General features: G+C 43.0%; 1 protein-coding gene across 2 annotated transcripts in view; it reads right to left on the bottom strand.

Moving 5' to 3' along the window:
- VAV2 (vav guanine nucleotide exchange factor 2) overlaps positions 1–24,704 on the bottom strand; it is a 789,576-nt gene that overhangs the window by 6,201 nt on the left and 758,671 nt on the right. The window contains exons 21-27 of one of the 2 annotated variants that reach the window (XM_086921069.1): positions 23,589–23,663; positions 21,499–21,551; positions 20,000–20,116; positions 15,556–15,643; positions 12,342–12,465; positions 11,674–11,760; positions 4,921–5,075 (exon numbers count right to left, since the gene is read on the bottom strand). In XM_086921069.1, coding sequence (XP_086777195.1) covers positions 4,921–5,075; positions 11,674–11,760; positions 12,342–12,465; positions 15,556–15,643; positions 20,000–20,116; positions 21,499–21,551; positions 23,589–23,663 — 699 coding nt within the window. The remainder of the gene's footprint in view (positions 1–4,920; positions 5,076–11,673; positions 11,761–12,341; positions 12,466–15,555; positions 15,644–19,999; positions 20,117–21,498; positions 21,552–23,588; positions 23,664–24,704) is intronic. The other variant, XM_086921070.1, reaches the window with a different exon arrangement.

Genomic DNA, 24,704 nt, shown 5'->3' with positions numbered 1-24,704 from the left:
GTGGTCATATGTTCGGGCGCAGGGGTAGTGTAACGCTTGCGCAACAGCTATATTTATTTATTTTCTCCTCAGCGGACCGGCTACTGCGGCGTCCCGGCGTTTTCCGTGTTTGCCTGAACACGGAAAAACGCCGGGACGCCGCAGGAGCCGGTCCGCTGAGGAGAAAATAAATAAATATAGCTGTTGTGCAAGCGTTACACTACCCCTGCGCCCAAACAGCCTACACCACTGAGACGTTGTTCCAGCCGGTGTGCCTTTCCATAACAATACAAAAACAGATTAAATCATTCTTTTAGAAACACTGGGACTAATTTTTGGCGCATATTACAGCAGGTCGTCCATTTCGAGAGATCATTTAGACATATGACCACATGTACTATAACCATATCGGCTACATAGTGAGCAGTGCATCTTGAAAACAGCAAATATAAACAACCGTCTTACAAATGCAGTAAGATCTGGTCTACATCAATAATCATATCAAACGTTGCGGTATCTTGGCATCAATCGGCTATAACATCTGAATTGTATTCGGTTCTGTCTGAATAATTGCATGATGGTACAGTCCTGAGGAAGGCACTTTAAGAGTGTTGAAACGCATAGACAACAGACAGGAAACCATCCAACAATTTTGCATATGCTACAATGCTTTTTTATCTTTTGTGTATAATGATGTACCAATTTTATCGAATGTATCTATAATATATATTACATCTGTATTTTGATATGTACAAACAATAGTGTTATATATTTCTTTCTTGTGGTTAAGCCACTCATTATGTGCTAGTTGTTCCTAATCAAGTCCACAGTGAGCAGCCAGTAGGGAAGGTACACAAACACATGTATCCGCGACCTTTGAAGATGAGCAACCGCCATCACCATCACTTTTGTTGACACCCCAGTAGCTGAAGTAAGACCGAAAGACAGCATGGCAAATTGCAAATGTTCCAACCCTACCATGAATTGCAGGTAACAACAGTTGTATTGCAGGATGTGCATATAAAAACAAACCTCCTGCACGGTCTCCAGGATCTACAGCAGATAGGATCAGGGCCAGACTGAGCATCTTGAATTTGCCCTTCTTCACAAAGGTATTTAATGGCTGGAGATTTCATACAGACCAGTAGTCTTCGTCCCAGTCAGGATAGGGAGTAGCACAAACAGCATCCCTTGCTGAACTTTGAGTTTGGCCCCTGCTCAATGGCCACCTTGGCCAGGAGGAGATTGACTTCTTGCATCAAGATAGCTGCATGGTCCGCCAAATACTTATTTGGTTATGGAGGCAATAGGAGCAGGGGATGAACTGAAAGTCAGAACATAGCCCCTTGGATACTTTCTATGACCCATCAGTCTGATGTGATGGATCTCCAGCCAGTAACAAAATATTGTATACAGTCCCCTACCAGCTGGTGGTGTCCCTGGGAGGAGAAATAAAAGTGGCGTGGGGGCCGTTGCAGAAGTGGATGAAGAGTTGACGGATAGTGGTCCCTGTTGTTTCACATGGCTTTGGGCACAAGCACGTGCTCTGTCCTGAAAGTGATGCGTTCGCTGATGCCATGGACGACTGGTGACTTTTGAAAGTGGTTGGCACACAAGTAAAAGTTAAACATGCTTATGATTGAATGTAACAATAGTAATCAGCATTAAAGCAAGGCCAGAATTGGCTAGGTCATGAAAACACAGCGGTCCATCTGAGATAGGTGGGGCTGTCTCTCTTCTTTTCAAACTCCCTGGTAGCATTATGTCTGAAGCCTGAACTGCCCATGTTAGGCTGGCCAGAGCAAAAACAAAAGTTCAGATAAATGCTCCTGGTTTTCAAAATCAATCTGAACCGCTTTAGCCCCACCCCTAATGGGGTATACATGGCAGGACGTTAGGAGAAAAAAAGGAGTGTGTCTCTGGTGTTAGGCCTTGCAGTAGGGGGGTCAACGCCCCCACATCGCTATAAAGGAACCGCATATGGCTGCAAAGGTTGACAGTGCCAGCAAGCCAAGCCACTGGGGTGACTTTGGATCATTTGAGCACAGTCAGCCTTCTCTTTATACGACTAGGTCCATTGAAGGGCATGGCCATAAGGAATGCTTGGAAACCCCCTGATAGTCCAGCTGAAAATATCCTGGCGTGCCTTCTAAGTGCTTCGCTGGTGCCAGTAGCATACCCTATGCTGTCCACACCTGTGCTGCATCTAGTCCATCCTGGATTGTTTGGTCAAGTATGTTTCTGAGGTCCTTCAGAATGGCGACACAATTTCACTGGCCATTTCCCATAAGGCATGGATGTGCCTATGGAAAAAGGCACACTGCATTCAAAGACAGTAAAGCCATGCTGGCTAAGGAAAACATTTTCTTTGCAAATAAATAAATAAATTTCCACTCCCTATCCAGGGGTTCAAAGGAAAACCCTTCTGATTGCCTTTTCCTGTCAATGCCTTTACAAGACATTTAGGCAAGCAATGGGTGTCTTGTCAAAAGAAAGTGCTTATGAGAGTATATGCAAAGGGCTTGTTAAATGGTAACAGTGGGTCAGATGAAGAAGATGGTTGAGGAATTTCAGTCAATCAATCTGATTTGGTTTCCACAGTGGGCAATTGCAGATCGAGCACATCTGCTGCTCTTCCCACTACCTTCTTCTCTTGGTGGAACAGGTGGTAACTCCGACTCGGTCACTGCCCACATCTAGCCCACTGGCATTTTACATGTCAAATTCCATTCCATCATTATTAATGAGGGGTGAGCAAATTGGGTGCCTCCCCATCATTATCACTATTTTAAGGGGCATTAGCCGTGCCCTGGACCACTTCGCAGTCAGAGCTGACGAAGGCGCCTAGTATTGGAGTTGAGCGCCAGGTCAAGGCTGAAGGCATGACTGCACAACCACTGGCGGCACTGTATTTACTTCATAGCATGAGATCGGCTCATGCTAGTTCGGGGTCAGAACTCCGCATTGGAGCTGGATCCAGTGCAGGGACCTGCATGAAACAAACTGGCATGGACCTGACTAGCCAAAGTCAGTCAATCAATCAATCAGGGAATTGTAAGCATGCTACTCACCCGTGAGGGTCTCAAGGTACTGGGCAGGGGCGGACCGCAGATCCTTTCAGTTAAAGAGCCAGGTTTTGTTAGCCTTCCTGGAGGTGTTCAGGGAGGAGGCGCATCTGATGTCGATCAGGGGCTCATTCCAGGTCTTGGCCGCGATGTTCTTGGCTGTTCTGGCTCTGCGGATGCGTGGGGTTTTGGCGAGTACGAGGTTGGCGGATCAGAGGTTTCTCTTGGGTGGGTGGAAGGAGATTCTCTCGTTCAGGTATTGGGGTCTGGTGTAGTGAAGGAATTTGTAGGCGCGGTTGATTATCTTGAAAGTGACTCTCTTCTTGATGGGGAGCCAGTGGCCTTGAGGACAGAGGTCTGTGGGGCCCAAAGGCGCACCAGACGATGCTGGTAGCAGCTGGAAAATTTGCAGCATGGGCCTCCAAGAAGACCGCAATCTACTGTGGAGTTGACGATAGCCCAGGAAATTCAAGGTGCACCAAGAACCAATGAAGGACTGGCTCAGAGTCAGAATACACCAGACCCTTGCAAGTTCTCGGCTGGTTTTCACTGGAGTTATGGAGACAAGTCCCACTTGGGTTCTGTGCACTTATGGTGAATTTTTTACTTTCACTTATCGGAAGATTTAGAGTGGGACATCACACAAGACCAACCTTTGCACATGACCATGATAGAGAACATACCAGTGACTTGATGTAGGACCGCTGTTTCAAAAAATGGGCACTTATTATTCTCAAATAAAGCTTTGACTCCTACCCCGTGACTGCCTTTGGGTGCATCACTTATTGTACCTCTTTGAGTCATGGCCAGAGCCAAGCACCATAGGCAAATGTTGTGCAGGTCTGTGACTGACATCTATTTCTTGCAATTGCTGCATGGCTTTAATCCTGCCGTTTTGGGGGACACAACCTCCTAGGCACGCCGTCTTTGCAACAAAGTTTGTATTAATTGGAAAAATAGCAAAGTTGGGAGTGGAGCTCTGGAATAGTATCTGAGGATTTGGAAAGAAAGAACTGATGTGGGTGTGCAGTGGTGGAGCTTGTATGGCGCTCCAGAGCTTCCAGGGCAGTATGAAGTCACCGGGTAGCCATATGGCACCACCTACTGGCATGTGCGGAACAATGCTGGGGACATTTCTGGATCCAGTTTGACACCAGGGAATATATTAAAGGAAAGAAATCAGTTAAAAGCATCCATTAGAAAACAAATGGAATGAAAATGCTTCAGCAGATGCTTGATTAACTAGCCTAATATTCCATGCCTTTAGAAAACGAGATAAGTATTAACTACTCTTTCTAATTAAAGTAGGAGAAAATGGCATTTTCAAATCTTCTTGAAAATACCCACCAAGGTTTGCCTTTAGTGTCTACTCAAATGCCGCTAACCTCGGGTATAACATTAGTACGAAATCGACTGATGATTGGGGGCAGCCGGCAAGGGTGATTGATTCTGGAAATATCTGCTCCATTAAGGGCCAGATCACAGTTGTTGAAACTCTACTACTTGGTTAACTCTCCTTGAAAAGCCTCTTAGATCCATCTCTTACTATTGAGCACCAGTGTGCTACAGTCCTTGGATGCAGCATCTCCTCATCATATTTCAATATCAATGCAATTCTAAATATGCAGGGAATTTTCAAAAATACACATTTTTCATTCTCCACAAACTGGACACACATGACACTAGGTACCATAATTCAATATGCATCCACTAGTAAACTTGTGTATAAACTAGTAGCATTTGATATGTTATCCCTGTGACCTTAGGCAATGGATCAGACATTGGCCAGCCACAGAGTTAAACAACTTAGAATATTACTTTGAATGCTCTGTGCCTAAAAGTGAAGCTGTAACCTGCAACTCCCCACGTTACTCACCCGTCCATTTGTCTCCCCTTTCCACCACCCCTGGTCACCACCGATCCTGCTGTAAATCTTCACCACGTCACCCTCCCGCAGGGAGAGTTCTCGCATGTCACGGGCAGCAAAGTTGTATCTTGCCACTGCAGTTCCTACAGATCGTGGTGTGAAGACTAATGGGAGGAGAGAAAAAGACCAGCAATCACACTGGTGCAAAAACAATGTACATGGTCACAAACAATGCTTAAAGGTGGTGCCTGGCAATGCAGAGATCAACCTTAATGCCACAATCCATTCTGCCTTTAAATGTAATTTCATTGATCTCAAACAGATTTAGTCATGTGAGATTACCATCTTGTACACATTGTTATTTAGGAAATGGTGGTGTGTGGCTCTGGGTAGTCAGAAGTACAGATGTGTCATTATCTAAACTTTCACAAAAGACTACTCATTGAAAATAGAGCTGGTGAAATGTGCTTTATTGTCTGTTACCAGTTCGTAAGCCCTCGCCTAGGGCTAAGACCCAGAAGTCAGGTACAGACAAATCACTGGTGCAGCAGATTAGTCAACACTGCTATCCTGTAAATAAGAACATCTGTGCAAAGCAGCTGTCACGCCATCCCTTGACCAACCATCATGAGCGGAGAAAGGTGCATTGAATCAGCCTGGAGCAAAGGAGTGAGCCGGAGGAGTTTCAATGCGGATCTCTCGTCATATATTTCATGTTTTGGTGTGGGTGTATGGTCATTGAAAGGCTGTCACCACTAGTTGCAACAGAAATGCAACCATGCACAGAGAAACTAAGGTTGTGTGTCAAAGTGCCTTGCATTATAACACCCAGGTTGAACTCTGCTAAACACGTTGCCCGGCATAAACATGAAGAGATGGAGATGGGACTTTACGATGATGAACAACAGATGCAAGAGGAACACACCACATCACTTGATGTTACTGGGCATGCTGGAGCTGATGGAATGCGGAGCACGACCAAGGTATGAACTGTTCATTCGAATGTCCTCACTTGTCCCCTCTATTTCTTGATTACATTGATTGGTTTGGTCTCCAAAACATGTTCCCTAAACCAAACAAGGATCCAAACTGGATTGTAGCAAGAGACCCATGGGTGAACATGTGCTTTAGAAATACAATTGTTATGTTAATCTATGTTTAACGTCTTGAATGAGTTACTGACAGTGGGTTCTTTACAGACATACTTTAATACCTCTTCTCCTGTTTTAGTGTTTTTCCAGGTTTATGGTTATGGTTAATTTATAGTTGCTTTGATGCAAAAACTCTAAATGCCTTTCTTTATATAACTCTTTATACTACATGGTTTGCCCACTGTCTAAGTGTTCTAAAGTTTGGCAGAAAGGGCTGGATAGCCGACTTCGATTTCCCAGGATCATGTTATTCATTTGCAGAAATTATATGAGAAAACAGCTTTACTGGTCCCAGTTCATAGACAATTGCTTAGCCACCAACACACGTCTAGACTAGAGTAGTAGCCAGCACAGGTATAAAATATCACTGTGGAATTGTAAGCACTGCCGTCATTTCGCCTGGGCCATCGAGAGCACTACCTCGCTAGTGCTGCGCATGTCCGTTGGCCGACGCGGCCCCGCCCAATCATTAGAACCCCCGCACCACAGCAGAATTTGTGCCGCGGTTAAGGAGTTCATGATAACAAAAGAGAAGCCTTGCCCCTACCTTTCAATTTCTGCTTGCAGCAACAGAACTCACTGACCCCATGAAATACCAGCTGACAAAATGCCCTTTGTTCTTTGATGTCCCCAAAGAGATTTAAAAAAATTCAAAATCTAAAAGGATGTTAAATTGTTTCGGAGCCCCAAGGCTTGATGTAGTTACTGAACGGTGTTAAGAACAGGACTAGTGGAACTCAAGACCAGGCTCAAAGTAGTTTTATAGTCATAGGTGCTTTGCTCAATACTAGAAACATTTCGAGGTCACACAGTGGAGTGGTGTGGCTCACTGGTTAGAGGCGGCAGACCCGGAAGCAGAGAACGGCCCGGGACCAGGGTTCAATTCCCGACGCGGCAGGGTCGAGGACCAGGGTCAGCGGACTCGATAATTCTCGCCTCGGTGCCTACTCTAACCAGGGATCACACTCTGGGCATTAGCTTGCCTCATCTCCACAACGGCCCCCCACAAACGCCGGGGATGCCTGGTTTCACCTTGGAGATACCCAGTAGGGACCATCTCACAGGGATAGCCAGGACGGGTTCCCCAGCGGTCTACAGCGCCACGACACCTCAGGGCAGCAGTGCGCTTTACAAGACACATTACATTACATTACAAGGCGGGGATAACAGCTTTGGGAGGATCATTTGTTTAAAACCTTTGCAGCATAAATTATTTAATTACTGTACTCCAAAGAACAAGCAGCCAATGGAAGTGAGAGGAGCCGTGAAATGCAGCCAGGCACAAGCACGTTGTGCTCGGTCTACAATAGCAGATACATAGTTGATGCTGCAAATAATTATTCATTAAATCCAGCTATTTTATGTCCACACAAACTTTTGACATAAGAATTACTTAATGAGAAACTTAAAATTCAAAGATATGTGTTGTTAGTCTATTAGTTAGCAAGGGATCTAATAATAAGTGGTTTAGAAAATCAGATTGTGCTAATGTTGACTTACTAAAAATAGCTTAGCTTAATTTTATTAAATGTCTATGGTGTATATCAATCGAAACACAAATCTCCTAAATCATTTAATCATATCATCTAAATTAGATTCTTGCCACTAAATATTGCACCCGGTTCATAAAAGCGACTTTTGTTGCTCGCAAAATGTGGTCTTACATTTATACAGAGATTTAATAGCTAATATCACCCTGCAGTGTAATATCTTCTCTTAGGGGTGGGGGGCGAGGGGCGAGTTCCCTAGCAGGTGGGGCCATCCAGAAAAGGGCTTAGATCCCCACAATACAATTTTCAATATATTACAAATATTTTTCTCGGCCTGCTCCTTTACTGGGAAGGAAGAGAGCGATAGTCTTTTAAAGAACATTCTTAAATCCATTTTCACAGGCATGAATGAGAAAGAAGCAATACCAAATTTTGTGGGACCTAAGGGAAGTTTCCACAGGGGTAAAACATTTCCTCCATAGAGGAAAAACAGAACTAATCCTTCGAATGGACATACATGGGAGTTCACAAAGGTTTTCAAGGATTACTCTCAGAAACTGGTGGCTGTCAATCCTACAATTTTGTAAACCTGCACCCTAATTTGGGAGTAAATCTATGAATGCAGAATTTCAAATCTTAAAACTGGTGGTCTATGAGCTTGAAAGAAATGATCCCACTCCTCAGGAAGCCATGGTCACAGCAAGAGGGCTCATGGTCAAGCCGTGTTGGAGAATGGACAGATCAGACGCCTTCACTTCAGCGCAGGTGCCTGGAACAAATGCTCAGGCCTGTGACATACTAGGATGAGTTAGGCCATGTTACGATCTGTCCTCCAGTTATTTATATGGCCGTGTAATGTACTGGACACAAAGTGTGTTTGTTACTGTGATTGGGTAGGGTAACTCTATGCATCAGACATTCCCTGGAAATCAACTGCACAAGAAGCAACATTGTACGAGCCATTTTGCTGTACATGGGACACTTAAAAGACATTTCGTTTTTATAATCGTTGGTATTACTAAGAAATAAGTGGGACTGTTTGCTGGCCAAAGTGACACAAGCCTACATTTTAGAGTCATATGTAATCTATATGGACCCGCGGATATTGTTGTCATCACTCTGCGTGCCGCTCTACGTGTAGTAAAGCACCATCCCATATGGGAACCAATGAATTAAATATCTTACCGTGGAATTGTATGGATTTTGTTTGTTTTGTCTACATTGCTTCTACAGATTCTTAAACGGGTATATAATGTGATGCATTACACACAAAATCTCCTGCTAGGATGTCTTGTGTACATCTAGGCTTCAAATAAAGTGTCATGAATGCTTAATATGTGATGATTATCATACAACTTGGCAAATCACCAGCACGGTGAGGTTATAACAACATAAATACAAACAACTTCCTTGTCTAATAGACAGACTGGCGTAAGAGTGGGGAATGTTATATAGACATTGTATTTAAAGTGTTGGTAGAGCACAGCATATTTTTTTTAAAGTTGAAATTGAAAAGTATAACTCAGACTTTGTTGATGATTTTGTTTAAAACAAGGTTTGTCTTTAAAAAAGTGATGTTTTATTGGTCTTTGCCCACAATATTGACAGCAGTGTTAAATGTGTAGCAATGAAGAAAAACAGAATTTTCTGGCCAAAGTTCATCTAAATACAAGGTTTCAGGGCACAGCTCATCTATAGCCTGGCTTCTAGAGATTTGGTGTTGCTCTGGCAGACTAACAAGTGGAGGTCTGTTTTCTCGCCTGTGTGTAAGACATTCAAAGCAGCTGTATCCTCTTGTCCACTTCACTCCTGACATCAGAAGGAGGGATCTGGGTGATTGCGAAGGTGGGTCATTGTACCATGTGTGTGCCCTTTAAGTTAGTTCAAAATGGAGAGTTTAAAAAGGTGAATGTTGGGAAGGATAGGAGCAGATACTCTAGCCGGGCCGCTTGGATAAAGGGGGTCTTCATGCCATCTTACAGAATCAGAAGACAGTTGCCCCCTCAGAAATAAGAGCCATCTTCCTAACAATTTGATCCTGCAAGAGCGGTCTTTGATGTGTGGACTTCAGCTGTAGAGTTGAGCTCGACAGACGCTGCCCGGCCTGCACTGGATGGTAGGATTACACACCATGGGATATTTGGGGGGAACAGAAAGCAAATCTGGAGCAGTGATGCAAGAGTAAGGGGGCCCCACGGCATTTCAAAAAACGTTGTGAAAGCGTGTGCGAGAAAGGAGGTGGGTATCAACATGGAGGTAGGCCCCAAAAGCTGATCCAGGTTTCATATGAAGATCAAAGCACAGCCCCCTGTGGCCATTGGTGGATGCCATCCAGGGTTCATTGGTGCCAGTGGTGACAGATGATGGGCACAGCCACTCGTTTTTGAGGATAGGGACTTCATTTTGGAGATCGCACTTTCAGAGCAAGAGAAAGAAAGGGGAAATTATGAGGGAGAGAAAGGAAAACAATGACTAAGGGAGAAATCCTGGATGGAAAAGGGGCTGTGAGAGAGGGTCAGAAAGTGCAGGGTGAAGAACAAAGGGGCATGAGATCGATTCAAGACTAGGCAGCCTTGGTAGATGTTAATCCCGTCATGCAGTAGAACCAGCGCTGGGTGGGTTCTGCCGCAAATCTCTGGAACCCCATCACTCATCTTTTTACACATCAAAATCAACCAGAAAAATGTTTCCTGTCTGAATCATACAGGGGATTCATTGACACATTTTAATAGAAAACTCTGTCCTGAAGAAGGTGGTTGATCCTAATCTCACCGAAACGCTGCGTCGACTTTTGTGTAGTTTTCTTGTTTTCATGATCATCAAGTGTATTACAATAATGGATTGTTTTTTTAATATGTTTTTTAAATGTTTATTTTTAAATATAATGATGAATAAAAATTGATTTGTACATTTTTAAGAAAAACCTTGTTGTCTGCATTTATGTCTCTACTACATTTACATGTCACTGTGATCTTTCTGTAATCACTATATGGCAGAGAAGTATTTTATAATTACTGCATTTCTGTGAATGTATTTATTTGGTTTAACCCCACTGAGACTACAAAGCAACACATGATCCAAATTTTTAGTTAGGGACTTATTTTACTTTCTAGGCCACTCTTTCCCGTACAACACAAAAGAGTTGTGAGGTATGGGGGCAGAATACAAAGGTAAGGGAGGGGTTAAGTCAAATCCTTATCAGACACCGGCAAGTGGCTGGCACAGGACACTGTTCCACGGCGAAAAGTGATGGAATCCTTGTGTTCACCATTAGCACCCGACATGCGACTTTTTCAATGGGCCCTTAAATGTCTTTCCTTTTCCACATGACTTTATATCATAATTGCACGGTTCTCAATCCACCTCAATATGGGCAATTGCATTGTTGTGAAAACGAGGCGCGAGCTTTAACAGGTGCAACCACGTCAGCAGCATTCGGCTGCTATTGCTAAAGTGGTCTGGGGGGAATATACATTTCACACTATTGCAGCAGCTGCTCTTCCCTAAACTTAGATGCACTTAAATACATATATTAGACATCATCGATTTCTGTTATTATTTATAAAGACACTGCATAAACCTTCGCGCTTTCTCCAAAATATGGCCAAAACAGGTCGGAGACTCTAGTAGAAAGCATGTCAGTTGGTATGGTTAATTTGCCTGATATGTGTCAACTTAACGAGTATTACAACATCAATGCCTACTCAAGAGGGAAAACTCTATGTTCAGCATAAGTGGGGGCCATATTTGCATAAACACGCCAGCACAAGCATAGTCACGAATGTATCTTAGTGTGTCTGTGTAGGATTTCTTTTGTGTCGATATTACCAATGGATCGGGAAGATTTGCAGATGGAAGGAAAATGAAAGAGGCTATGTTCCTAAATAATAAGCCTGTTCTGTTTTTCAGGAAAAGTGTGTTTTGACTAACACTGTGAGGACTATAATGGTCTGCACAACAAACTGAGCAAGATGCAAAATCTTTCTTTTCCAAATGCTTGTGAAAAGTAAGCTGCTGAACAGTCAGAGAGGACATAGATTACAGAACTGCAATTTACAATATGGCCGCTAGGTGGTAGTACACCCCCAATGAAAACACAGTGCACAAGAAAGAGATAGTACCTGACCAGAAAGGAGAGGACGAATTCTGAGAAGTAAAGTTGAGGCCCTGAGGACTAAGAAAAGAAAAGTTGTAGGAAGCGCAGGAGGCTGCAAAGAGGTTAAAGAAAACATAAAAGGTAGAGGAAGAACAGAAAGAAATTAATGAAAATAGAGAAAGGCAAGTAATCAAGCAGAACAAAATCAAAAACAGAGGAGAGGCACGCACAGCACAGAATCAAGCATCACACAATCATATCAAACCCTAAAAAAACAATGAACATTGAAAGAATCATGCTATCCCCAAAGAGAAGTGCCAAGCAAACAACCATCAAAACCAGACAACAGGCGGTAGAGCACTGCTGAACCTGCAGTCTGTTCCTGACATCGCCTTAAGGAGCAAAATACATATGTGACGTTAACACACCATTGTATTCCAGGTGGACAGTCAATAAACACTGGCACGGGTTACAGGCTACAAATTGTAACTATCTCAGCAGAGGAAGGTCTGGAGGGAGAGTATTTGTAACACATGAATTACAGCAGAGGAAAGAATAGTTCTCCTGTACCAGGAGACGTGAGGCCTGTACGGGGTTTATGCAATCAGAGTAAGAAAGAAAGCACATGAAATTAATATCCACCAATATCCCACGACACATACTGCCCGTATCATCTAAATGTGCTGCTCTTACCTGGCGACCGTGGCGAGGACCGCGCGGGAGGGCGTTCCCGCGACTTGTATGGATACTTTAACGTCGTGTCCAGCTGTTTGAAACTTTCCTTTAACGAATGAACCTGATAATATTCAACCAGTTCCTGAAAATATAAATCAGACATATTATCAGTGGAGCTAGAGGTCTCTGGAACCTCCAGGATGGACATCTGACGACATGATGATCTTTTCTTAGGTTTAATATTTAAGTTACTATCCCTCAACAAAATTAATCTACTGCCGTGCCAGGTTAATTACATCACACAATGCTATTGAGAAGCTAACCTTGCTGGCTCCACAGAACGCAGCAATCTGCTGACACCCTAAGGTGGGAGAATCTAAAGACACAATGCAGCATGCCTTTGTGCTAGAATCAGTGCACAGAGGGTCTGATCTGTAGCTTCATGAGCTGCAGTCTTTACTTCAGTAAGCCACCATCTACATCCAACAGGGCCCAGGCCACACCTTTCTCGGACCCACCTCACACCTCTGCTGAGAACCCCTCACACCTCTGTTAGCCTCATGACATACCTCAATCAGCCACAAGCCAATGTCCCCACCCAATACTGGTCACCCACATACAATACCGCCACATCTCTGGGCACTGTAAGCCAACACTCTGCTTGTCCCATACATTACGTCCACAAACCTGCACCTCTAACGTAACTCCCTTTAAAGGCTCTCTGCAGAGATCGGAGAACCCCTCCACAAAAACTGCTTATGTACATTCATCATCATATTTAATATTTTATAAATGCATACATATTTAGAGTGCATGGCGTACTTTTACAAGAATTAGGAGGACTATGTACCTAAATGAACATTAACTTAGATTTCTGTTTTATCAGTTTATGAGAAGTCTCACGACAAGACTACACCTTTGATAACTTTCATTGCTTTTCACCTGGCCTTCTAGGAATGTCATGGAAACATTCGCAGTACCACCAATAGTGCCTGGTTAAGCACTGCATCAGAACTAAAAACACAAATTCTCATGTAAATTTAACAAGAACACTAACTAATAACAGGGCCAACTTCCAATATCATTTTCCATAGGATCTAAGAAAAACATGCAAAGGGAAGGCTTGATGAGAGGGACAGATATGCCCAAGCGTGGATCCCAAGCTCACCGTGCCACTGGAACCAAACTACACCCAATAAGAACAAAATCTTGAGTTGATCGAGTTCTGTTTCAGGAAGGACCAGGCCTGGCACTTCCTGTTGGAGCAGGATCAAGAATTTTTGCATATGGCTGGGTCCACACTGAGGTGGTGATATGTGCAAAATTACAATGGAATGGGGATACGGGCAAAGTAAAAAAAATGGGAAGTCCTTTTGCATACTCCTCTAAATGAATGGTCTTCCCAAGATTGGTTTGGGCTGACAACACTGCTATGTGGTTGACTTCAATCCTCTCCAGTTTGTGCTGTGGGAGGTTTCATTTAATCAAAAATCTTAATTCAATGGTGAAACTTTCCTTGGTTCCATAAGATTTGACCTTTGCCTCACTGATAAACTACATACCCTGCTCTGTTCTTGCTTTTGCATTCTACATGCATATTTGATTTCAAAGCAATAGCACCTATCTAGACAGAGTATTGTAATTGCATTTATACTGCACTTACTACCCCTGACAAGGCATCAAAACACTTTTTCGGCAAGTAGCACGTTACTCCGGAACCCATAAAGGATTAGTGATGAATTAGTATAGTGAAATATGAAATTAATTTGAGCGGTGGGTTTGTTAGTCTGTTATTTGGATTGAGAAGGATAGTGGAGGGATAGAAGAGGGAAAAGGTTTGCATTTATTTGGTGCTTGCTATAAGTGCTCATCAATTTCCTACTTTCAAACGTGTTGAAATCTACCTTTTCCTTCTAGGTATTATTTGAATACATACTCCATATGGTAACTGCACCATTTAACATAGAATTTCTATAAAAATAAAAATTATATGAAGGCATGCTTTCCCCTTCATAGTTTGCATCTTTTATTAAAAAAAGAGGCAGCAGTGGAAAAACTAACAACCACACAAATGCCTCCCCATAAGTATGGTCAATAATAGGAACGATATTACACAGTGCAAACACAGACTTCACCCCTACTGCCGCGAGGTGCGAATATGTCCACTGCCAAAGCAAAGTTCCACTGAAGTCTGGAGTTTGTATCTATCACAGACCGAAACAGTACTTCAAAAACAACACACAAACCACCTTGGCGAAAATCACACAAAATCTAATTCCAAATAAGGCACAACATCCCTATAAGATGTAGGCATTAAAGTAATGGACCTCGGATTGTGGCTCCAAAAGGAAACAAAAATAAGCATTTGCAATGCAATAGGACTCGCATTTACGCAAGACATATTGCATTGCAAACGGGAAGGCGGGCGGTGGGCGAGAAGGCACGAATATTGGGAGTGCGTTTGGGGGGACAAGAAGGCACGGACTGCAGGAGGGGGAGAAGGCATGGGCAGTAAGAGAACCTCATTAAAAAAATAGTGCTCACAATCTAAATAATACATACCGTGCAACACTCGAAGTAAAGGGGCCAGTAGACATGGAAGGATATAAGTGACGACATGGCCGTCATAAGGAAGGACTAACAAGCCTATAAACCCATCAGAACGCAGCATTTAGGAAGGATCCAGACACAAGCCAATGGGGAAGTGGGCGGGGCTTCCCTCACGTAGTGAACTACCACAGATAAACCCCAGAGCAGCACTTGTGCGCTGGCTCGGGGCTCAACCTAAAAAAGAGGCAAGGGTAGAAATAGTCTAAAATTCTTCATTTGTTATTGAAGACCACACAGACTTAAACCACCAAAGCACTAATGTTTAAAATGTATTCAATTTTTACCACTACTGCTTTTATCAAGTTGTTGTGCTGCATGCAAAGATGGTGTTCTTGGTATGACAGACAGAGGTAAGCAGAGTATATTGCACCCATTGGCGTCCATCACTATTTGACAAATAAGGAGTGAAGAGCACCCCATATTTTATGTCGAGCCAATAATCCATCAGACTCCCAGGTTTCAGCCCTAAACTCATATCTTGCCATATCTTCAGATCTGTTGCAAGTCAATTCAGAAAAGTACTGAGCAATTTAAACACACTCTACCCAGCCCACATTCTGTGCATAGGTGCAAGATAAAGCACACAAACTAAGCAGAAAAAAAATTCTTTTTCGAAACTTACCAACAAACTTTCAAACTTTTTTGCCTCTGTGATGTAGATCCAGTTGTCCTTCTCGACAACCTTTATGTGCTTCACTTCGTCATTAAATCTGCAAAGCAAGCAAGGAAAGCAGTTAGATGAGTGTTGCACAGGTTCATGATGTTGAATCCACCATAACAATAAAAATCAATTAGATTACATGGGAATTCTTTTTATTCTACGGGATCAGCGAGTACAATTTGCTGCTTGCGGTCAATAATGGATCAAGCCGATACTCCTAGTGGCTGTCGCTCTATTCTCAAACTTACTTCCCAAGCACCTGAACATGGAACCTGCCTACAGGAGCATCGAAAACTGACAGCTCACCTATTCCTCGACACAAAATGTCACAACATAATGTCACAGTAATAACTGGAACGTATCTGCTTTAAGGCATCTGGTCTGATTTTATCTGCAAAACTGACCTTTGTTTTCTCCTCAAGCCATGTTAAGCCCTCAGTAGGACGGGGTGCAAATTCTGAGCATTATATACAACCCCCAATTGAAACAAAATGAAATACATTAAATAAAACAATGTGGTTTTAGTTGGGTCCTTTAGGAAGGACAATATCAAGGAGTTCCTAAATGAGATCTTAGACAAATACGAAAAATGGCAAAATCAATCATTCATAACAATATTCAAAGTAGCATATTTTTTTAAAAGGTTTTCCAAGTGAGTGGCAAAGCTACAACGAGTGACCAGCCAATACACAAAAAGATGGATCAAACACATGGCAGTTTTCAGTCTAAGATGATAATCCAATTAAAACTGCTACCCCGATTAGGTTAAGATAGCTCAGGGGATTTAATATGTGCAAAAGATTTGGAGCTTTGAATCCCCATTTCATCGTTTTAGGATCAAAGCAATGAGTACTACTGAGCTGGGTAATATTATCATTAGGCCTGGGCGGTGAACTTCGCTCCGTTCGTGGAGTTTGTGGAGTTTTCTGCACTCCGCGGAGCTGGCGAAGTGCGGAAAACTCTGCTTCACGATTGCGGAGTTTTTTATCCGCTCGCGATTGCGAATGGTAAGTTTTCGAGCGCCAGCTGCTGCTCGGGTAGAATTTCTACCCGAGCAGGAGGAATACTAGCACAAACTGCAGTTCACACTGCACTCCGCCACTCGTGGAACTTCGCAGAGTTTTTTTGTAACTTTGTGGAGTTCCGCGTAGCAAAACTCAGCGAACTACGGCCTGATTCAGGCTACACTAGGAACTTTACAAAAGGAATCGATGATAACTCAAAAAAAGAATTTCTGATATGAAAGATTGCAACCTTATGCATCGGGGAGGGCAAAAGGAAAAAATCCTGGGACAAATTGCAGAATACTAAATTGTTTTGACATTCATAGGAAGATATAAACCAGAGTATATACAATGTATCATGGATTGAATAGTTAAGTATATTGTAAGCATCACTGTGGAGAGCAAACTAATAATATTGTAGCTGTGCGAAAGGTTTGTTGTTGCGTGGCATAGAGTGGTTGCCTGGACCCATAACATATTAGACAAAGATTGTGCAAGGGGATCCAGGATTTTTTTTTCTCAATATGTACCTGAAGTAGCTAAGATTCTCCTTCCTAAATGAGTGTGCACACTTACGTTGTTTTTCAATGCATCCTTTCAGACCGAAAAGGGCAGACCGCGGCAATGTTATCTTATCGGCTGGAGTATCTTCTCTTAAGTGTATGTTATCAGACCAGTTTAAAGACACAGCTTCACTGCTCATTATTCTTTCCTAAGCCCCTTTATCATGGTATTCAACTGCCTATGTTCTCTTGGACTGTAAAGAAAAAGTCGGTGCAATCGGAAGTGACGAGTGAGGATAAGTGGTGATGCAAAGTTGAATTCTGAAAGCATAATTTTAATTACCAAAAGGATTTACACTTGAACGGGTTTTGTATTTTTCTTTCAGTTGTATTTGAAAATGCAAGTTCTGAATGAAGACACCTAACCTTTTGGACAAAGACATGAATACATTCTTCATGTAATGGAACCCTAGAGGAATTTCCGATTGGTGCCCTAATGGTATTTAGAAACGGACCAGTCTCAAAATCTCAAAAGTTATTGGGAAGGCAAATTCATTTCAATGAGGAGGACATTTGTGGCCTCCTCATAAAACTGGGGGGAGCCCAACCATGCTCTGCAGATGTGCCAGTAAAACTAAAGGATACAGAATCGGACATGCACCCCTCCTAGACTTCTGCAAAAGGTTTCCTTGCTGGCCTAGCCTGACTACAATCCAGGACCCCTTGCGGAGTCTCAGGACTTCCAAAAACAAAACATGAACCTGTATCCAAGGCTATCCTACTTAAGGTAGCAGCTCCCTCGGCGGCTCTGTCTGAACTGACAATGCATGTCAGTCAGCATGACCCCGGACCGCCCACCCACTTCAGAGTCTGAAGGGGGTGGGCGGTTCGGCGTCATGCTGACTGACATGCATTGTCAGACCAGGGGGTGGCACGGAGCGCACAGCAGGCAGCAGCACAAGTGCGCATGTTGGGTTTAGGGCAGAGAATTTTTCCGACCAGCTCTTTCATGTGCACTAGTGTTTGCTCTGGCTGGCAGCTGCGCATTAGGAGAGCTAGGGTTGATCAACGACGCAGCCCTTGGTATCCTAATGGGCGGCAGGGCGGCAAGTATCCCTGCTAAGCCAATCCTGGTGCTTCTGGAGCAGCGTCAGCATTGGCTGAGAGGGGTTGCCAGTGACGCGGATGTTCCTGTTGACAAGTTGAAGTCAGAGTGCCAATGCTGGAGCCCAGCCCAGGAGCAAGAGCAGCGCGGACCCGGTCAGGTAAGTTTCCATTTTATTTTTAAACTCCACTGGCCCCTACCCCCGGGCGACCCCCCCTGCCCTGCGAATATTGCAAGCCGCGACTGGTGGTTTGGCCTAAAAACACCATTTACAGCTTGAATAACGAATATTCCCCATAGTATACCTTTTGTGATGGTAATCTGAAAGCTGTCTTGGTTTTTTATTAATGAATTGTGTGTTAGTGGTGGAACTAGGGAAGTTACTCTCTCTGGAGTGAAGTAGTAAGTATGTCGCTAAAAAAAGATCAAAGCATAATGTCAGCCTTTTTATCATCCAGAACTATTTTGTGTTTCTAAGGAGGGCATGTCCCAAATTAATTTTTGCAGCAAAATATTAAATTAACTAAATGTTATTCTATTTTTAGTGTGCTGTGTTGTTACATACAGCTTCCGAGTTGGACGTGTGGACAATATGAGGCAGGAGTCCGAACAGTGGAATTGCGCTCTCAAATTTGCTTGAAAATGCACCATTTGCTCACTCTTTTTTCGAAATTTTCTCAGGGGAGAAGCCCCTCCAAGCCCCCATAGGTGGTTCAGGCTCACTTGCTTGCCGCAGCGGAGTACGACAATGATTTTACTTCCTTACCACTTTCAAATGTCACAAGCCGCCGCTAGTGCTTAGATGGTTGTGCTTTGAGTTAGTATAAGGGACCAGCTGGCTTCTCCTTTGACAGTGTATTGGCCTACATGGTGTGACAAGGTAGCGTAGTAGCTGAATCCACACACAAATCAGGAATCAGTTTCAAAAATATATTTTTCATCACTTGCTGGCTTGAAGCTATTATTCGATTAGAGGTCTATGGGAGGCAAGCGCTCTCCTCAAAGCCATGCTTTCAGCATCACCTAGACAATATCAGCTATATATATTGGAGTCTTGTTTGGAAACACACAAAGTGTCACTGGTGTGTTGGCAGAACCCAAGCACATCAGGGACATTACTAATATGAGCTCTGGAAATGTATCCCAATTGTGGGGCAGGAAACACAAACCCAATAGACATGTTGGTGATGCCAGTTCCATCATTCCCTCAACCATGAGAAAAGAGATGCCATATGCGGATAAATACCCACTGCCATGATGAAAAACGATAAGTAAGTTGCCAAAGCCTCACGACCGAAAATCCCGGACATGCACCCTCAGATGAGGCCCTGGCCACCTCTGCAGGACTCCTGTGTCTTAACCTCTTCCATGTTGATGACGGCCAGGAGCTGTCATGGCACACAGTGCTTGTGTGCTGATGACGGCTCCCGGCCGTCATGACCGCACCCGCGATCGGAATGTGCCGCACAGGAGCAGAATCGTGGCCGCGCCCAAGGGGTTAAGTGCTGGTTTGGCCCAAATATATGTCCTTGTAAACAGTTTCCATTCTCTGGAAGTGGTATTTCTAAATTTAGACAATTTCTTGTCTGCACCCTTTCTATGTTTGTTCCTGGGGTGATTGTTTATTCTGAGCCTTTATTATGCCAAACACGTTTCTCTGAAATAATATTTCCAAGTTGGTGGAGATCTTTCGACTTACCCTATGACCCACATCAAGTTTCAATATCTGACAGTACAACTCAAACACAATGCCACCAATCTCATTAATAAATATAACACATGGGGTAGCTTACTTTATGCTGACAGCATACCGCTCTGCATCATCCAGCCTCTCCCTGATTAAGTATGTGCCGGTGACGTACGACTTGAGGAGGTTGTCCGTCTGCGGTCTCTCCATGTTTCCAGCGAACCTACAGAAACAGTTTAGTTAGCTGAATACTGTGTTTCCTTCCTGCCCTTTATCCAGCTATTCACCTCTGTTCATCCACCCCTCTCCAAGAAATTTCAAGCAACATCTCCTGGCAATGTCAAGATTGAAAGAAAATCTCATTACATGTCAGCAAGCATGTGCTTAAGACCATTGAAGCAGAAAAAATGGCTATTCCATTCCCACAGCTTGCATGTTATGAAGGGATATTGGAGATAAACAATTTGAGTTTCTTCTGCAAAATAGGGAGGATGTTTTTTACTTAAAGTAATTTTCCTTGAAACAGCTTTAAATTAGTTACAAATGTATAGGTTGAAGGCGAACTGATGTTCCTTTCATGCTCTTTTTCTCTGGATGGATACCAACTCTAAACTATACTTATACCTACACAGGCATCTTATAGTTTCACGTGCATAGAATGTTCACTATTTCTTTTTGATGATCTGCTTCTACGAAGGTAGATTGCATCTTCTCTTCTGTGTGTGTATGAGTATATTGTGCTGGTACCACTTCACACCTAACACTTCATAGCCAGTGCTGAATTTGTAAAATATTAAGTGCCAGGGCTCTGACCAGGAGGCCACTGCAGCTTGCCCTACCAATCACCCTTGTCATCAATGCCAAAACAACTACTAACTATCGCTCTCGCATGTAAATGCGACAGTTTAGATTATTCCAGGTCCCCAAAGCTAAAGGTATGGCTGGAGAGGCAGGTGTTAGCAATTTTAATGCATATTGTATTCCTAAACTACTGTTGATCTGCTCATCTCTATATTAGATGAGCAGCGCCACCATGTGGTAGACTGTTGGAAGTATGGTGTCGACAATTAGCTACTGGTGCTGAGCACCAGAAACCAATTAAGTGCCGGTGCTGAGCATGGGAAAGCACCGGCTCAAATTATGCACTGTTTATAGCCATCTCCACTATATATTTTATGCAATTTGTCACAGATGTAAACAAGATTTCCAATAAACATAATGAACTGCCTCCACCTTGCAAACGTTTTTGTAAAGCGCACTGAGAACCTTAGCGTTTAGTAGCACCATCCTATGAATTAAAAAATAAAATAAATCATTAAAGCCACAAAGTATCAGCGTGCTACACAGGCTTGTTTAGAATGGAATTAAATTACCAAGGCAGTTTCCATGAACAGCAAAGAAAACATTAAAATGTGTTTATTTTGAAATCTATGCATTATTAAACAATTAAATAAAAGAAATACCAAGTCATTTTTCTGTTAATAAAATAGGGACAGTTGTTAAGCAGGAAAAGACACAAACATGAAGAGAGAGGAGCTAGGTTGGGGATTTTGGCTAGTGTATTAGACATAGGGCTGACATGGCGTCGCTTAAAGGCCGGCTCACCAGGGGTAGGCGCTGTAGTCTATTTCTCTCGATGGTGGTCTGTTGTTTCCAGGCTAAAAACGAAAAAAGTTTGCGTATTATAAGCACGTCATGTCGCGGTGACACCGCCCATCCAATGTTAGTTTTCTGCCTTGACAGCACTGAGATCTCATTGCCATTTAAGAAGCACTTCTTGGCTGATTTGTTCTAAAACACCAACTGAGCAAAGGGAATGACCAACTAATACATTAGATCCAGCACAACCAGCTGGCTTTCTTTTTTTATGAGACACACACACGTAAACACAGGTACACACTAAATCTAAATCTCTTACTTGAATGTGTTACTAAGGCGCTTTTTAGATGTCTCCTACCCACATGCCAGGACAGCAATACCTGCCTTTGCTTATAAAGGGCATGACAAAAAATGTGGCCGAAGTATTTCAAGTTCAAGTTCAGGAATTTGTATAGCGCACTACTCACCCAGAGGGTCTCAAGGCGCTTGGGGGAAGGGGGTGCATTATTTATCGAATAGCCAGGTTTTAAGTTCCTTCCTGAAGGAAATGTGGTTCTGGGTGAGGCGGAGGAGTGTGCAAGGAAATGCAAGTTTTAATCATGGCCTCAGCAAGAGTTGTAACAGGCAAGCTCTGGGCCTTAATACAAGGAAAGAGAATATTCCTGCTTTGTCAAGGCTGGGTTATAATGTAATAAACACACCATTAGGGTGCTGTGGGCACCGCTTACCCCATTGCACCTTCTGCACTAATTAAAGATACGACCCTGGCATCAGCACCATTTAAAGTTAACCCCTCTTTCAGGACAGGACGCATCACAGACCGGGCTGGACGGCCTCAAAAGAGTTACTGAAAAACATAGGTGCGCTGGGGCGGTGATTCTGCAGCCCACCCAGCTGTCCTGGGGGAGCATCACACAATTTTCATTTAGCCACCTACATGATTGGTTGCTGCAGAGAAACAATGATCTGTGTAGTGTCTAACACCCTGCAGAATAGTACATTTTCATGAGATTCTCTTCAGATCTGTCTCTACAACTTCGGCTTTGAGACAATATATTTAGAAAATAGTAAATTTAACTACATTTTTCAAACCCTGTTTATCAATGTCCAGGAGATCCTGAACCAAGCTAGTTTTTCATAATAAAATGGTTATTAAATTATGTTAATTGTTCACAGTATGTACATTTATTTTAGATGACTACCATATAACTAATTCTTCCATGTGTTGGATGCTGGCATCTTCCTCTTCGGGTGCACTGATAGAAAATCAGGCACAAAAACCTTCCAGGGGAACCACCATAACAGCACAACATTGGGTTTTCCCGGGTAGATGTGGCACTTGGTTCTGAGATATCTCCAATGTAATGAGCAGGCCCGGGCGAAATTTTAATTATACCAGAGTAATTCATTTAATTTTGGGCATTTTCTTTTTTAGACTTGGTATGCGAAATTCTACCATAACTCAGCCTCTTGCAATTAAACGTCATTTGCAATAAAACTTTAACACAAATATACCATTTGCAGTAAAAAAAAAATACCGGAAATGCACAGGAACAACAGAATGCGGTTGTTTGCGGTGCTTTTTTTCTTTTGTTTTTGCATGAAATACATTCTTACATCCATAATTGGAGCATTTTAATTTCATGTAGTTTCGCGTAATTTTGCCACAATTTTACATAACTCCGAGATAGCAAATTATGTGAATTTCGCACGTCCACAATCATGTAAAGCAATATTCACCCATGGTCAATGCTTTCGACACTAATGCAAGGTATTCCCTTTTTGCCCTGTTGTTGCTATATAAAACCCTCCACTTATTACCAAGAGAAATTTGCATATGCAAAAAAATTATACGTTTGTGTCGATTTGCATGGGACGTATGACTTAAGACCAGGCACATATACCACTGATTTTAAACATACTGCAGTACTCAGAATTAGGCTTTAAATGGATACAGAAAAGTGAGAGTTAGAGAGCACATACTTGCCATGTAGAAGGCTCACTCTAGCTACTATGTCACACATTTAAGACAGAGGGCAGCTTCCACAACGTGGCAGGCCCAGAACGTTGGCAGTGTCTGCCCCATCAGTACTTACCCTTCCATCGACAGGACATGGTTTCACAGAAGAACTTGGGAAATAGCCGGACTTCTTGGTCGGGATTAACCTTCCCTGTAGTTAGATAAAAATGACCTCAGTCAGAGGCACAAGAAGATGGTTGCTTTCGCCTCAAAACACAGCAAAGAAGACCCACAAATTTAAAACTACTGTGATCCTCAACTTTCATTGAACCTTAGGACAACGAGACATTAACTTCAATATCTTCATCAGGGAGAGAAAACTATTGAAATATGCATGCATTTTTGGCTGACCTACAGGCAACATATCACATGACATCAACTTCGCCATACCCTACAAACTACATTACCCAGACGAAAAGAACAACCAGAGTCCTCACCCTTAGAGAACAGGTTGCTTGAAGAACACATGACTCAAAAGGCAATCTTGTTAACATGCAAAAAGCTAGTAAACAATGCCCCAACACGTTAGTAAAACTGTGGGAAAAATGGAAAAAGGACATCGCAGATATGCAAGAGAACGAATGGCCTGACGCCCTGTTTTCACCTAGGTAATTAGCCATTAAGTCCCGATTGCGCCTCATGCAACTCAAAGTGCTCCAGAGAACCTACATCTCGCGCAAAGCGTTGGTGAAAATGAGTAGGTGATCATATTCACTCTGCAGAAGGGGATGCAGTCAAGAGGGAAAAAAATTTCATGTAAAGTGGGCGTGTCTCAAGATCCAGTCCTACTGGGCTAAGATAACCCCTTGCTTAAGCAGTTTATACGGAGTGGAGGTGCCATTATCGGCCAAACTATGTTTACTTAAGGTATGGGAGGTGAAAGACCTGGGAAAGGCGGAGGGAATAAGAGTGACTTTAGCACTGGTAATCGCCAAAAGATATAAAGGACGCAATTGGGGAGTGGAAATAACACCAATGCTCGGTGACTGGAAAAAAAATATGGACTGGTGCATGGTGGCAGAAAAAACGATATACCTGAATAGGGGCGGTCCTCACAAGTGGGATCGGTTCTGGGCAACTTCTGAGGACTTTTGTGTACTGCCCCAACAACTCAAGCCCAGCAAAGGGGGCTAGAAGATGGAAATGATTAAATGCCAATTGGGGGGGGAGGGGTGGTTTGATGGAAATTATG

Source organism: Lissotriton vulgaris, chromosome 5 (assembly GCF_964263255.1).
Source record: "Lissotriton vulgaris chromosome 5, aLisVul1.2, whole genome shotgun sequence".
Lineage (NCBI taxonomy): Eukaryota > Metazoa > Chordata > Amphibia > Caudata > Salamandridae > Lissotriton > Lissotriton vulgaris.
The sequence above is the reverse complement of the archived record's forward strand: the minus strand, read 5'-3'. Positions and strand labels throughout refer to the sequence as shown.